The sequence below is a fragment of the Phoenix dactylifera genome, chromosome 4 (genome assembly GCF_051530095.1).
Source record: "Phoenix dactylifera cultivar Ajwa chromosome 4, Ajwa_hap1_PhDact_Kaust_v1.1, whole genome shotgun sequence".
NCBI classification, from domain to species: Eukaryota; Viridiplantae; Streptophyta; class Magnoliopsida; order Arecales; family Arecaceae; genus Phoenix; species Phoenix dactylifera.
In genome coordinates, this window is record NC_143193.1 from 52,245,412 (window position 1) to 52,261,479 (window position 16,068).

The window sequence follows — 16,068 nt, forward strand, 5'->3', positions numbered from 1 at the left end:
GGGGACGTCATTCCTTCGAGGCATCAGCATTTGGAGCGGAGCTCAGGGCTGCATGGGAGGAGCTCTCTTATACGAGACATATTCTGGAGGCAGGCTATATTATCTCGGAGGGGGACTCAGCTTTATTGATGGAGCACTTACGAGAGGAGGAGTTGGAGGAGGTAGAGCACCCGCTTCTATATGACATACGTCGGATGCTGCGGGAGCGCCATGCGGTCCGGGTCAGGCATGTTCTTTGGGAGGCGAATCAAGCTGCTGATTGGATCGCCTTATTTGTTGCTCATCATTCAGGAGAATTTTTTTGGACCCAACAGTTCTCTATTTTTTTTGCTCTGTGTAGCCTGATTGTTAGTAATGCTGCTGGCTGTGCTTATGCGAAGGTAGTGTGAGCAGCCAATGTACATTAAAAAAAAAAAAAAAAAAAAAAAAAAAAAAAAAAAAAAAAAAAAAAAAAGGAGTGGTGTCGCTGCGCAAATGGCTAGAAGTCGAGGGGCTAAAGTGTGACTTTCCTTCCGCCCTTTCGTATTAATAGCATCTCGTTCCAAGGACTCCCCCGTCTACTTTTGCCCTTCCTCACTTCTAGGCTCTAAACGGCTAAACCCCAAATCCAAACCCTAAGCGCTCGATTCTCCCTCTATTCTATTCTAGGGTGTTCAAACTTCTTGGATTCGGTCGCAGCGGAGGGAGGATGGAATTCGACGAGTACGATTACCTGGAGAAATCGGTGGAGCCCGCGGATCTCAAGAAGGAGCGCCGGAGCTCCCGGCACGGCGGCGACCACGAGAAGGACGGCGGCGGCACGGATAGACCGTCGAGGCGGTCGAGGGCGGAGGAGAAGCAGAACGGCGAGAAGGTGGACCGCGAGGATCGGGATCGATCGCTTCGGCACGAGAAGGATCGCCACCGGAGCAGTAGGGAGGCGGAGAGGGAGCGTGACAAGGATAGAGACAACCGGAGCCGAGAGAGAGATCACCGGGAAAGAGAGAAGGAGAAGGACAAGAAGGAAAGGGAGAAGGAGAGGGATAGAGAGAAAGAGAGGGGAAGGGAGGAGAGGGAGAAAGAGGAAGATAGGGAGAGGAGGAAGGAGGGAGAACGGGAGAGGGAGAGAGAAAGGGAGCGGGACAGCGAGAGGAGAAGCAGCAGCAGGTCGAGAAGGCATGATAGCGAGGTTGAAAGAGAGATGGAGAGGGCAAGGAGCAGAGAGAGGGCATTGAGAGAAAGAGAAATCGAGAGAGAGGTGAGGGAAAGAGAGAGCAGGTATTGTTTATGTTCTTTTCTTATATCCTCTTTAGCTTATTTGTATTTGTGCTAATTTTCGGCTTCTGTGGAGTATTATATACTTTCCATTTGTAAAGTTTTCTATCGTTTCCCCAGTTCTCTTCCTTTTTTTGAATGATTACGGTATTGTTTAAAAGTAATGTTACAGTTTCGTAAACAATTGATATCAAGCTGTCTGCGTTAATGGTGAAATCTATTTTGTCATGTAGGAGGTACAAGGAGAAAAAAGAAGTGGTGGAACCTGAAGTTGATCCAGAAAGGGACCAGAGGACTGTTTTTGCATATCAGGTGTATAGATTGACTCGTATTTTAACCTTTATTTTTAACATGGTGCCTACAATTTTGACAAATTATGTTTCATATATTCAGTCTTGTTCACTTTTATTTCATTTACATGCCAGATGCCTTTGAAGGCGACTGAGAGAGATGTTTATGAGTTCTTCTCAAAAGCAGGAAAGGTTAGTGAAACATAATGGTTTGTTAGTTCAGCAGGATGCTAATGTTTGTCTTCTATTATATTCCTTTTAAAGGATTGCCTGCATGTTTTGACATGTCATTTCACCCACGAGGTAAAATATATCCTGGAATCTATACATGTTATGCGCAATGAAGGTACAGTTTCCATCATATTTTTCCCATGCATATAACATTTGATATGTAGTTAACCATTCAAATCTATTTGGTGCATTTTCACAAAAAAAAAAAAAGTTTGGTCCATGCTATTCAGAGATAATGCTTATCACATAAAATGCTGCCCTTCCTTTATTGAGGTGAACTATAATATCTTTTTTGTGGCTCAATGTACTTATTATTTGGTTACTGATGATGAATAAAGAAGCCAATTAGCAATCACACAGTCTGCTTTAATGGGTGGTATAATATGCATAAGGCATATCACTGCATCTCATATACTGCAGTTCCCTGCTTATTATTTGCTTCTGGTAAAGAATACATCTTTGAATGTTCTTAATTTCTAGGTGAGGGATGTACGCTTGATTATGGATCGTAATTCAAGGCGTTCGAAGGGAGTAGGGTATGTAATTTCCTTGTACCTGAAGCTACACATTTATGCCCTCAAAAAACTGCTTTATTTCCTTTTACTTGTACAAAATCTCCTGCCTAATTTTATTTTGTTTATTAAATGCAGTGGCATTAAGAAAGAAAGAAAAGATGATACCTATAAGAACCAGTTGTTGGGAATTCTATGTATATCATTTTAACTCCTGTAGAATGTTTTTGGCATCGTATTGACATTCAATATTTGCCTTAGAGGCCATAATGTGTGTGTGGGTGTTCAAAAACATTTCTTGAGCATTTAAGCAATCTTTTTGTTCATCCACTTATCTTGGTGGCAATATGTTATGTTCTCGTGTATTTGAACTCAAGCATAAGCTTGTTTTCATAACCAACCTCAGAATTTTTGGAAAAATTCCAGATTCTATAAACCTTCTCCATTTGATTTTAGACCTCTTCGAGGCCTATTTTTTTTATGAGCTTTGCCGTATGTACTTCTGCCCCTGAGATTTGTTTCTCTATCTCCTTGCCTGTGTTCTCATTTGCGTTTTTGCACTGTTTTTAGTCATAAAACCATCTGCCGTACCTTGAAATTAAAATGTGTAACTCCTCGTCCTATTCCTGACGATGTAAGTGTACAAAATTGACCTAAAGTTTGTCTATGCAATATCATGAAGCCTCCAAGTTGTCATTATAGTTTGGAGTTACCCTCCACAAAGGGAGTCATAATTATGATGAACAAGCCTTTTCCTATTCATTTGGTTCCACTTCATAATCATTCTTGTCATTTTGTTGTAATTTTAACTCAAACAGAACCTTTAAAATATTTTGTCATAGCTTTCATCTAAAACTTCGCTAAATCTTCATTTGATGCTCATTTCCAAAACAATCCATTTAAGACTTCCATCTGAACCTTTAAATTTTCATCGTCTGCAAGAAATCTTAGTTTCTCTTTGATGCTGTTAACTTTAAACTTTGTTGCACACTGTCATACCATTCTGTTGGACCCTGATGGATGATCATGTCATCTTCACATCTAACTCAGCTATTGTAAGTCCCAGCTTTGCTTTGTTTTTTTTTATGCTCTCTATGATCTGAAATTCTAATTCACATGAAATATCTTGCCTAGTCACTTTTCATAACAACAGCATGTAATGACTGTGAACATGAGCTGTATGCTCCCTGATTATTCATTCTTCTTTGGGCTTAAGTTCTTTACTCAGTTGCTTTAAATCCCTTGTTAGCCATTCTTGAAAGAAAAATCTCCTGTTGTGCAACTTTCCCTCGAGACTGGAGTGTGTCTTGATCATGCACTCTTCAAGCTTCTTGCTACTCAAACCCTTCTTAAATTCTGTTGCATTGTAATTCTGATTTCTTCTGTTCCTGGATCCAGGATGGCCTAAATGATTGCTTAGGTTACCTTGCAGTCATGATTTTGTGCAAATCTTTCTCATTTTTATACATTTTAAGTTCTCTCTCTCTCTCTCTCTCTCTCTCTCTCTATATATATATATATATATATATATATATATATATATATTTATTTATATATATTCTTGACTTTTATTGAATACATTTTTTTCCTTGCTTTATAACAAGAGAAGCCTTTCTTGTCTATTTGCCATTTTTTTTTGTTGAGGGGTGGGGGTGGAATGTCTATTTGCATGTTCAAACATCTTATTGTTGTTTATATTGGAGTTGTTGCAGTTACATCGAGTTTTATGATGCAATGTCAGTACCGATGGCAATAGTTCTTTCTGGTCACCTTCTTCTTGGTCAACCAGTGATGGTTAAACCTTCAGAAGCAGAAAAGAATCTTGTTCAGTCAAATGCTACTGGAGCTGCTGCAAGAAAAATTTATGTTGGAAATCTTCACTTCAACATTACAGAAGATCAGCTTCGTCAGGTGAATGCAGCCGATGGCTAAACTGAAATGTAGCTAATATGGAATAATTTTGAATGTGTTCTTATGAATTCTGCTATTGCTGGTGTATCTGCAAATTTATGATGACCTCGTCTTTCATTGGGATAGCTACAGTGATTTTCTTTTTTTCTGGATAGATTTTTTTTAGCTATTGGGTCATATTTTTCATTTTAAACTTCAATATTCCAGATGCATGTTATCCGACATTCAGGTTTAAAATGCTGTTCCAATGAATAGCGAATCTGAGTATGGATTTGTTATTAAAAATAGATAGATTCTAACTGAAAATCAATAATATGGAGCTTGATTTCATTTTTCAGTTATTCAATTTGTATATTTTATGATTTGACCAAATAGTATGCTTCTTAGGCCACTTAAATGATATGCATAAACAAGATAGAGGAAACCTCATCTTTGTCATACAAAGGTTAGATTAATTATAAATTACCATCCTTCCTCGATGGAAATAACTTTCATTTTCTCATTGTAATCTACAGTATAGATGGTGTTCTGTTTTCTCAGTTGTCAGGGGGAGAAGAATAAAGAAGGGTCAGTTTGTAGATTTTAGATACTCAGTGCTCCTAGGCTTTATGGGGTAATGATAATTTCCCCCCATCTATTTGTGCTGTCTGTTGGGCAAATCATTATATTTGATGTACTTTTCAATAAATTAAGTTGACAAAGAACTCTGGGTTTTTGATCCGTTAGTCTCCGTGTACCTTTCAATATTGTAAGAAACATGTCCAGCTGAGGCATATTGATCCATTTTTCAATGAAAGATTTTTGGTCGATTAAATCCAGCTTGGCTTATAATTGGATAACTTGGATTTGCAAGTTAAACACTTTATTCATAGTGTTGTGCGATTGCATGCATATTGTGAAAATTGTGAGTCTACTTGAAGACAATTGATTTGGACTTGGAGAGTGAGCTGGTATTCGGCAAGTTTTAACCATTATTTTCTTGTAAGGTGAAATAACAGGCCAGATAGCTGGTGCATCATTGAAATTAAGTATTTGTCTGACTCATTCAAAAATACAGATTTTAGGACAAGTTAGTTGGCACAGAAATTGGATAATAAAGTTTTCAGTATCAGAATAGGGTGTACATTTGCTTCTCTTTGTTAAACACGATTTCTATCCTTCATGTTAGTGTTGGATTTCTATCTCTAGATTTTTACCTAAAGTGCTGCAATCCTTCCTTTTAAATTTTATATGATTCGCTAATATTGCAGTGGTTGCTGGGTTGAGCTATTGTCTCCTTGGATTTCTATGAAATATTAATATTCATTTAAAAAAAGTAATCCAGGAACCAGTACCTATGTTTTAGTCAAAATTTTCTTTTATATAACATGCACAAATTGCGATTGCCATTTCATGTATGCGGATATTAATATTTTCTATTTACATCAGTCTGGGCTCTGGAACATAAATTCGCAAGAATCATCTCAATGGATGCAGAGTTGTGTTAAATTGCAGATTTTTTATGTCCATTCATTATTTTGGTAATTCTCAATAACCTTCACTCAGCTGGCATCGATTTTTTAAATTGTTTTTCATGTTGCAGATTCTAAACTAGTGTATGACTATGATATGATTCATGTTTTTGTGGTATAGGTGCTGATCACTAAGGGTATTTTCTACTCTTCTGATTTTGGATTATATCCTCTCAGATTTGTCATTGTCATGTGGCACAATCATAATTGCTGAAGATATTTTGTGTTCTTTCACTTCTAGGTGATACCCATTGCTTCTATTCTTCGTAAAAATATATCTGAGAAGTTGAATATAGTTCTGTTTAAAATGGGTTCCCCATTTGGAGTTTGCAACATGGGTACTTGTTGTTAAATAAAATTCCATGACTTTAATTGGTGAAATGTCATCCATTTATGAAGTTTTTACAAACTGCTTTCTTTTCCTGATTTGAATGTAATTATGTTAGTGTTATATTTTCTTCTCTTTTTATCCCTTTTTAATGTTTTTCAACAGTTGTGCTTAATGCTTCTTGATCATTTTATTGCATTTTATGTCAACTTCCAAATGTATATTAGAATTGTTAAATGCATTTTTTAGGTCTTTGAACCTTTTGGTCCAGTGGAGCTTGTGCAATTACCTGTGGATCTAGAAACGGGGCACTGTAAAGGTTATGGATTCATTCAAGTAAGTATGTAGTTGTGCAGTGGCTGTTATTTCAACTAATATTTGCCGACATGCTATTTTATCTTTCTTTTGTACTATTCGATCTTTTAGTTTGCTCAAGTTGAACATGCAAAGGCAGCTCAGAGTTTAAATGGAAAGCTGGAAATTGCTGGGAGGGTCATCAAGGTATTCATCGTGCATGATGTTTTTCAGATATTTCTTCTTTGATTGCTTTTGATCCTGCATTAACAAAGACTTGCATATGGTTGGAACAGGTATCATCTGTTACAGATCATATTGGTGGGCAGGATGGTGGACCAAATGCTGCTGACTTTGATGATGATGCTGGTGGTGGTTTGGTGAGTAAATGTGCTCGACTTTTCTCTTCCTCAATATGTTATTTTAACATGCTTGTGAAGTTGTGATTGGTGTCCTGATTTTTTAATATTAAATACTTCTAGTGGTGTTTGGATCTTAAAGACCATTGCATGATCTTCTGTTTGTTTTGGTTTTCCAGTGAAATTCTTTCACATTGTGCATCAAAAAAGAAATTCAATTCCCATGCTTTGGACGTGGAGACAGCTGATTTCTTATTTCTTTGTTATGCAGTCTTTGAATGCTCAATCTAGAGCTTTACTCATGCAGAAATTGGATAGAACTGGAACTGCTTCAAGGTTTGTTTCTGTGTCTAATTTTATTTGTCCTGATTTCATGTCCTGCAAGCTTATCTGCAGCCTTATTCTGCAGTATTGCAGGATCACTTGGAGTGCCTGTGCTTAATGGAGCTGTTCCAAATCAGCAGGCCTTAAGCTTGCCTATGAATGGGCAGGTTACGGTGCCTTCAGCCCTTCCAGCGCTAGCTTCCCCTCTCGCTGAGCCTATCGGGGAGCCTAGTGAGTGTGTTTTATTGAAGAATATGTTTGATCCAAGCACTGAGGTTTGTAACAAACCTTTGCATACATGGCAATCGTATGCAAGCTGCATTGCTAAACTATGAAATTATGTTACAGACGGATCCAGATTTTGATTTGGATATCAAAGAGGAAGTCGAAGAAGAATGTTCCAAGTTTGGCTCGGTGAAACATATCTATGTGGACAAGTACTGTTTCTTTTTACTAAGTTTTTTTTTGGGATTAATGAAGCTTAAATGCCATCTTACTCCATCACAGTGGATTTAAGTAGCAGTTTCGCATACATTATTTTGCTAGGCAATTAGACAAATTGATTTAAGTAGTAGTTTCGCATACATTACTTTGCTAGACATTAGACAAATGGAGGTTCCTTAGATGATTATGACATATAGGGTATCAACATCTGGGTGTGAAATGTGAGAACAAGTTTCTAGGGATGCTGTTGGTACACAATCCTGATTTATTAGAGACACCAGGTTCTTTGTGAAGATGACGGCCGGTTTCCCTAAAAATTGAGGATAATGCGTTGGAGGCTTCTCCCAATCTATACTTCCTCTTTTCTTATCAATGTGGGAGATATCCCATGGACATGGAATGAGGGTTCCAAACAGTGCCACAGAGTTGTCAGCATGCTTGTTTTGCTTTCATGTTGTTTAGTATCAAAGAAGGGGAGGTTTGTGATATATACGAGTTCAAGAAGACAATTCTGACAAGTGCAGTTTGTGATATTTATTTCTTGTGAGAGAATAAGGGGTTTAGTGGAGGAATACGATGTAGTTGAGAAGACAATCTCAACTGTGCTCGAGCAAGAGGAGAAGGGTGGTGGCCTGTCACCTCTCTGAGTAGAGTTTGAGACTCTGCAACTAGGTCTTTCCCTCTTACCTTTCACAGGGAGTGAGGCATGAGCCTACCCCTCCTCCCAATCCAACACCCTGCCCCAACAAATGTTGGTGTTTTTAATAGTTTTAGATATGTGTACCATATAATTCATATGTCTGGTCAATGCATGTTATGCATCTTTTCGTGTGGTTATATATGTATGTGCCTATTTGTATCAACAAATGTCACTTTTTGAATATTCTGAGCCTAATTTTGCTACAGCATGGGGTAACGATAAAATTCTTTACATTTTGAAATTGGAGGTGACAAATTTTGATGAATGAGAGGAACGGATATTTGCTAGATGTTTACTGTTCTAATTGATTTAGATTCTTGTCTGAATTTTTGGGCAGAGCAAGTGTCAAATAATGAAACTATTGATAGTTTTAAGTGTTATATTAAGCTTTTAGATTGTTAAAAGTGTTTTTGGAATCCTTATGCCAATGGCTATTTAAACTTGTGTCATCTAGAGCACAGTGGCCTGGTTAGGGAAAACGCTAGCCTAATTCCTGGATCTTTTTTTGGCAAACCGTTAGCGGACAACACAAACTTGAGGTGAATTCTCTGGATACAAGTTGTGTTATGGTCTCTGCTCAACTGTGTAGACATGGCAATCCCCTTGTCACAAATATCTGTTTGGTCCCCACATAGCTAATTGGGAGATAGATACCTTTAACCATTGGTACTACCTCCTAATCAGGTAACTATGAATAAGAACTATTCGTTGTTTGGTTGACATTTGAGGGCTGGTGGGATAAGTTGTGGAAAAAGTGGAAAAGTAAGGAGAGAGAGGGGAGAGTTTTTAGTGGTTAAATCTATTTGACCTCCTGTGAAATAAACTTAACCTGGTTATGGCATTTTTTAGGGTGTTGGCGAAATAACGTTAAGACACCTTTTTTTGCACTTGTTTGGCTGGGTAGGTAGATAACCACTGCCTAACCACCCCCTAACCAGCATCCAAACAGGACCTTATTGTATTAAGCTATCATGAATCCTTCAACATGCTCTCTTTGATTGTCAGTTGGATATCTAATACTTTCTTTTTTGGTTGTTATATTTACAGGAACAGCCATGGATATGTGTATTTGTGGTTTGGTTCTATGGCAGCGGCTGCTAGTTGTCAGCATGCGATGCATATGAGATGGTATGCACGGAGGACCATATCTGCAACGTTTATGGTAGGAGTCTGACTTGTTACACAATGTTATCTTTAAAAGATGTCGCTATCATACGATGCATTCATTAATATATAGAAGAGAATTTGGAGAAATCAAAATCGTATCAATAGTTCTGAGGACCTAATTCCGTCAATTTCTCTGCCAACCTGATGGTCCATGCCAATGTTGGATGACACCAAAGGTATATTATGTGGGTTGAACTTAAGTTCAGATTGCCGAGGTGCAGGAGGGTTGTATGGGAGCAAGACCACATATACTGCGAACGGTTCACTCTGAAATTGCTGATTCATAGAATCTTGACTGTTCTTTTTTCTTCTTTTCCAAGTTGCTTTGTTGTTTATGTTCACCTTCTGTCGAGCTTATATGATTTCATTCTTTGCAGCGGCCACAAGAGTATGAAGCCAAGTTCCGGGGTGTTTCTTAAGCTACTCCTGAAGATTAGGCAACAGCTGCTGCTGTTGGGTTGCTTGAATACAGTGACTGGAGATTTTGTGGTTGGCCATGCACAAGCACAGTACCTGATGAATTTAGAAATTGAAGCTTCTAACGGTTTCACTTTGTTAATGAATGAGGTTGTATTTGTAACCGAGTCCATTGTATATGCCTTAGATTATTAGATTCCCTCCTGTTAGAAATTTCTCATTTGAGAGAAATATTGTGAGCAAGAAGGATGCTAGTCAAAGGCTTTGACAGATATCTCTGTATAAAAAGCCGTTGTGCCAATAGCAAGATGAGTTCATTGGCCCGTAATTTTGTTACAAACTGCTTGTTAAGTAACAGAGTGACAGCTAGGGCCATTCTCTACGGTTTCTATTTGATCATTGATGAATTTACGTTATCTGACTGAAACAGGTTATTCTACATGCAAATTCCTTCTAGGATAGGGCTGAAAACAGGTTGGACATTATCATGGCTGAATCCCTGTCCGTATGAAAAAAAAGTTCCATCCTCTTCTTTTTAACAAAAAATAAAAAATGGGTAGCTTCATTTTATTCTTTATAATATTTTGAATTTTTTGTTTAAAATATTTAGAAATATCAATGCTTTCAATATATTTCTATTTTTTCCCATATTTTTTAAAAGTTCTTAAAAATAGATGTGATTCCTTTCATTAAAAAAATAGTAGTAGTATTTGCCATTGGCACTCCGTGAGTTACTGTATTTTGATCTTATTGGGTATATTCATACACGTACTGTTTGATGCACCTGTTTTAAGCGAAAAAAAAAAAAATAGTAGTAGTATTCAATATAGAAAAATTTAATACTTTATATTATTTGTGTTATTTAAATTATTTTTTAATATTTTTAAATACAAATTAGATTAGATCAACTATTCAAATCTTCGGTCAAATTGGTCTCAGCAAGTTTAATAATTGTTTAAGGCCATTATCAGGTTAGGATGCTTCCTTTGTAATCTTGATAGTAAATTTTGTATTTATTTTTTATAATTATATTATTAATTTATTTTGCATTGTTAAATTTTACTCTATTTGATTTATATCTGAATGATATCTAATTTGTATCCTTCTTATAACAAAAAAAATATATATTATTAAATATTCAGTTTGTATCCCTTTTTGTTTCAAACAAATATGAATATATTTAGTATTTAATTGATATCTTTATCTATTTAGCATAAATATAAATATTAATTTTCGTGTGTGTGTGTGTGTGTATATATAGCTTCATATGCAAAGCACATCATGCCTGCTGATAAGTAGTGAACGCGGACTGGTAATCTGATTGTGATGCACAGCAAGCGATCTAAATTATGAGCCTTGGGAGAGTCAGGTGCTCGCTGAATAGCGTGGCTTACGGCTCCAAATACCTGAGGATTCATATAGGAGTTGGCCAGAAGGAATTGCAAATGCTCCGAAGACCAACTTGAAATTCTGGGAGAGGCAATATCTGCACAGCACGAAGCCAAATTTCATTACGCCTCGAGTTGTGGGCTGTCATGCATGAAAATCAACTGAAATGCCAGCCCATGGTAATACCAATGGTTCGAGCATGATCAAATGCTTGTCATGCCAATTGCTTTTCACCTAATTTTCTATGGAGCTTCCCCAGGTATGCCAATGCTACACACAGAGACATATCCAGCCGCAGTCCTCTAGCAAGACCATGCTGCTTCACAGTGCATGATTTGTAGACAAACAACACAATGTAACTCAGAAGTCCTTCGTACCTGCACACTGCAAAATGGTGGTCGCATTATGCTCGGGTAGTTTCCTGCCTGATATCAGCCAGCGATATCTGCAAGACCACCACCGGAGGTCTGGAAACATAGTAACTGTTAATATCGTCGGCCACCGGAATCGGCCCATGATTTCTCTTGGAGAAGAAGTCGATATTATACATATACATACACACACACACACACACACACATATATATATATATATATATATATATATATATATATATATATATATATATATATATATATATATATATATATATATATATATATATATATATATATATATATATATATATATATATATATATATATGTTGGGGGGAAAAATGGACCACCCCACAAATACAATTAAAGCACCCAAATCCGACAGCGAGCCGAGCTCGGAAGGCTGCCGAGCACAGCAGGCTGCCGAGCTCAGAAGGCTGACGAGGCCGAGCTCAGAAGGCTGCCGAGCACAGAAGGCTGCCGAGCTCAGAAGGCTGCCGAGGCCGAGCTCAGAAGGCTGACGAGGCCGAGCTCAGAAGGCTGCCGAGCACAGAAGGCCGAGCTCATAGGCCGAGCCGAGCTCAGAAGGCTGCCGAGGCCGAGCTCCGAAGGCTGCCGAGCACAGAAGGCCGAGCTCATAGGCCGAGCCGAGCTCAGAAGGCTGCCGAGCACAGAAGGCTGCCGAGCTCAGAAGGCTGCCGAGGCCGAGCTCAGAAGGCTGCCGAGGCCGAGCTCAGAAGGCTGCCGAGCTCAGAAGGCCGAGCACAGAAGGTCGAGCTGACCTCAGAAGGCCGACCTCGTCATCTGTATGCTGCGGCCATGCCCTGCAGCAGCCTCACCGCACCATGCTTTGCTTGCCAGCCACGCCACGACATATCAATCAGGAACCATACCCTGCTACGACTGTCAACGCCTCACCATTCCCAAGAATGTACTGCACTGCGCGCCACAAGCAAGCTCCGGCTACGCGCCATCTCCTCCCATGATGGGAACGGGCCATCCACGGCAACTCATTACTTCACACGCCCACGTCCAATCGTGACGGTAACCCATTAATTTGCCCAGTCACATCACAGGTAACCCTGCCACTCTCCCTATAAAAAGGGAGGCTTCTTCCTCCCGAGGGGGGACGGCTCCTAACTCTAATTTTCTAGCTTGGACTGCTACATACGAACTACATCTCCTTCTCCTCCAAAATTAAGCCCCCCTCTGACTTAAGCATCGGAGGGCCGGCGCCGGGGAGCCCGGCCACCGGTTTTCCTTGCAGGACTTGCACACCCCCCGCGGCGGAGGACGCAGCCAGCCGGCGCACCGCCGTCCGCCCCCTGTAGCAGCGGAGCTCCTCCTTCCCCGGCTTCGCGGCGGCCCCCGGGTCCAATTTCCAGCAACAGTTGGCGCTAGAGGAAGGGCCCGAGTTCGCTACCATGAAGCTGAGAAGCAAAGGGGCTTCCAACGCCTCTCGACGTCCTCCACCAAGCCCAGAATGTTCCGTTCGGAACTCGCCACCCCCGGTTGAGCCAGCACCTCAAGTTCAACCGGAACAATTTAATGCCCTGGTGCAGCAAGTGCAGGCGTTGGCTACCGCCGTCCAAAGCTTGCAACCCAGGGGCATCCCAGCAGCACCGCCTCCCCCGGCTCCAGTTCAACCGGAGCCCCCTACAAGCGGGCTTCCTCTTCGAGGTCAGGACTCTCAAGCCCAGGCCTCCCTCTGGAGAGAGCACCCAGTCAGAGATCACGGAGGCTGGCCACAGCCTTCAGAAGCTGAGTCAGTTCCAGGGCAACCTGCACCCGAACGGACCGTTGCAGCGATCCCCCAGAATGATGAACTCGACAAGAAGGTCGAAAAGTTGGAGCGCCAAATCCAGGCACTCCACGGGAGAAAATCAGGACGTGATAACGACTTCGAGTTCACTACGAAATCTCCCTTCTCCCCGGAGATCGAAGATGAACCGGTCCCACCACGGTTCAAGATGCCCCAGGTGGAGCCCTACAACGGCAAGGCTGATCCCCTGGACCACCTGGAGAGTTATCGGGCCTTAATGGCCCTACAAGGAGCCTCGGAGGCCATGATGTGCAAAGCCTTTCCAGCAACGCTCCGAGGACCGGCCCGGCTTTGGTTCACCGGGTTGAAGCCGAGTACTGTCTCCTCCTTTGAGCAGCTCGGCAGGCAGTTTGCCAGTAATTTTACCGCTAGCCAGCCCCAGCGGCGGACGTCGGACTCCCTCCTTGACATCAAACAAGAGGAGGGAGAGTCCTTCAAGGAGTACTTGGATCGGTTTACTGCCGCAACATGGGAAGTTCGGGAGCTGGACCAGTCAATCGCCATGTCGGCACTAAAGACTGGAGCCCGGTCTTACAGGTTCCTTTTCTCTATCGAGAAGAACTTCCCTGCGGACCTCACCGAAATGTTGACCCGAGCTCGCAAGTACGCCAAGGCTGAGGAAGCCATGGCCTCTCGGCGGGAGGAAGCCGAACGACCTGCCAAGATGCAGAAGAAGCACCAGGAGCACTCCCAACCAAGTAGCAGATTCCCCTGGCATGAGAAAGAGCCTCCTTGGCCCAAGAGCCTAGCTCGCCCGGGGTCTCCCCTCCAAAAATTTCAGACATACACTCCTCTCACATCCACCCGAGCAGAAATCCTCATGGAGATTGAGGGTCGGGGCTACCTCCGACCTCCATTGAGAATGCGTCCGACAGAGTCGCGGAAGCACTCGAAAAAGTACTGCCGCTTCCACCGAGATCGCGGCCATGATACGGAGGATTGCTACGAGCTTCGTGATGAGATCGAGGCACTTGTCCGCCGAGGTCGGTTGAGTTATTTTGTCCGTGATCATGCCTACAGGAGAGAGCCCGAGGAACAAAATCCAGTGCCGCGTAAGGAGCAGAATGACCACTAACCTCTCACGGGCATCATCAATACCATCAGAGGGCGGGCAACTAGAGGTACCAGAAGCTCCGAGCTCGGAAAAAAGAGCTTCCTCAAAGCATCCGTGCTCTGTGAAAGTCATCTCCTTTTCTGATGAAGACCAAAAGGGTGTTGAGCCCTCTTTATGACGACGCTGTAGCTATTTCCCTCATCATTGCAAGGTTTTAAAAAAAAAAAAAAAAGGGATTTTAGTACATCATGAAAGCTCGGCTGATACCTTATGTTGTATGCCTTCCAAAGGATGAGCGCTCCTCTGGCTAGATTTATAGGAGATTCTACCCCAAGAAAGTACTATGAAGCTAAATCCTTTCATGGTCCAGAAGGCCGAGCTCCGAAGGCCGCCGAGCTCAGAAGGCAGAGCACCAAAGGCCGCCGAGCTCAGAAGGCAGAGCACCAAAGGCCGCCGAGCTCAGAAGGCTGCCAAGCTCCGAAGCCTGAATGCAGAACACCTCCCCCAGAAAATCGAGCCAAAGAAAGCTAGTGCCAAGTCGGAGAATCCAAAAAACGACCAAACGTCGCCCCGAATAGGGCGCACGATCGCCAACGGACGAGGTCCGTCTCCTGTATGCGTCTCCAATGATGCTCTAGCTAAGCTCGGGACGCCGATTCGACGCCATTCGACGCCATTCGACGCCGATTCGACGACATTCGACGACATTCGACGACATTCGACGCCATTCGACGCCATTTGACGACATTCGACGCCATTCGACGCCATTCGACGACATTCGACGCCATTCGACGCCATTCGACGACATTCGACGCCATTCGACGACACTTCGACGCCATTCGACGACACTTCGACGCCATTCGACGCCTTTCAACGCCATTCGACGCCTCCTACGACAAGCCAAAGAAGGCCGCTGAGTCAACCTGGAGCACTTAAAACTCCAACTGCATTAGAGGTACACCCTACTTGGTACGTACATCTCTATACATATTTGGCTATATTACAGGATGATCGACGACCGGACTACTTCCTTCGCCCGAGCCAAAAAGCAGCTCGAACTCGGAAGTCGGGGGGTAGTGTTGGGGGGAAAAATGGACCACCCCACAAATACAATTAAAGCACCCAAATCCGACAGCGAGCCGAGCTCGGAAGGCTGCCGAGCACAGCAGGCTGCCGAGCTCAGAAGGCTGATGAGGCCGAGCTCAGAAGGCTGACGAGGCCGAGCTCAGAAGGCTGCCGAGCACAGAAGGCTGCCGAGCTCAGAAGGCTGCCGAGGCCGAGCTCAGAAGGCTGACGAGGCCGAGCTCAGAAGGCTGCCGAGGCCGAGCTCAGAAGGCTGCCGAGCACAGAAGGCCGAGCTCATAGGCCGAGCCGAGCTCAGAAGGCTGCCGAGGCCGAGCTCCGAAGGCTGCCGAGCACAGAAGGCCGAGCTCATAGGCCGAGCCGAGCTCAGAAGGCTGCCGAGCACAGAAGGCTGCCGAGCTCAGAAGGCTGCCGAGGCCGAGCTCAGAAGGCTGCCGAGCTCAGAAGGCCGAGCACAGAAGGTCGAGCTGACCTCAGAAGGCCGACCTCGTCATCTGTATGCTGCGGCCATGCCCTGCAGCAGCCTCACCGCACCATGCTTTGCTTGCCAGCCACGCCACGACATATCAATCAGGAACCATACCCTGCTACGACTGTCAACG

At 42.6% G+C, this 16,068-nt stretch overlaps 1 protein-coding gene across 1 annotated transcript; it reads left to right on the top strand.

Moving 5' to 3' along the window:
- Nucleotides 1–557: 557 nt before the first annotated feature.
- On the top strand, nt 558–10,124 carry LOC103701237 (uncharacterized). The gene is made up of 13 exons (XM_008783230.6): nt 558–1,257; nt 1,488–1,566; nt 1,680–1,736; nt 2,256–2,311; nt 4,000–4,198; nt 6,287–6,373; nt 6,464–6,538; nt 6,628–6,711; nt 6,962–7,026; nt 7,100–7,289; nt 7,363–7,451; nt 9,206–9,320; nt 9,703–10,124. Exons 1-13 carry the CDS (start codon nt 689–691, stop codon nt 9,742–9,744), a joined length of 1,707 nt encoding a protein of 568 aa, XP_008781452.1. The 5' UTR covers nt 558–688; the 3' UTR covers nt 9,745–10,124.
- The last annotated feature ends 5,944 nt before the right edge of the window (nt 10,125–16,068 follow it).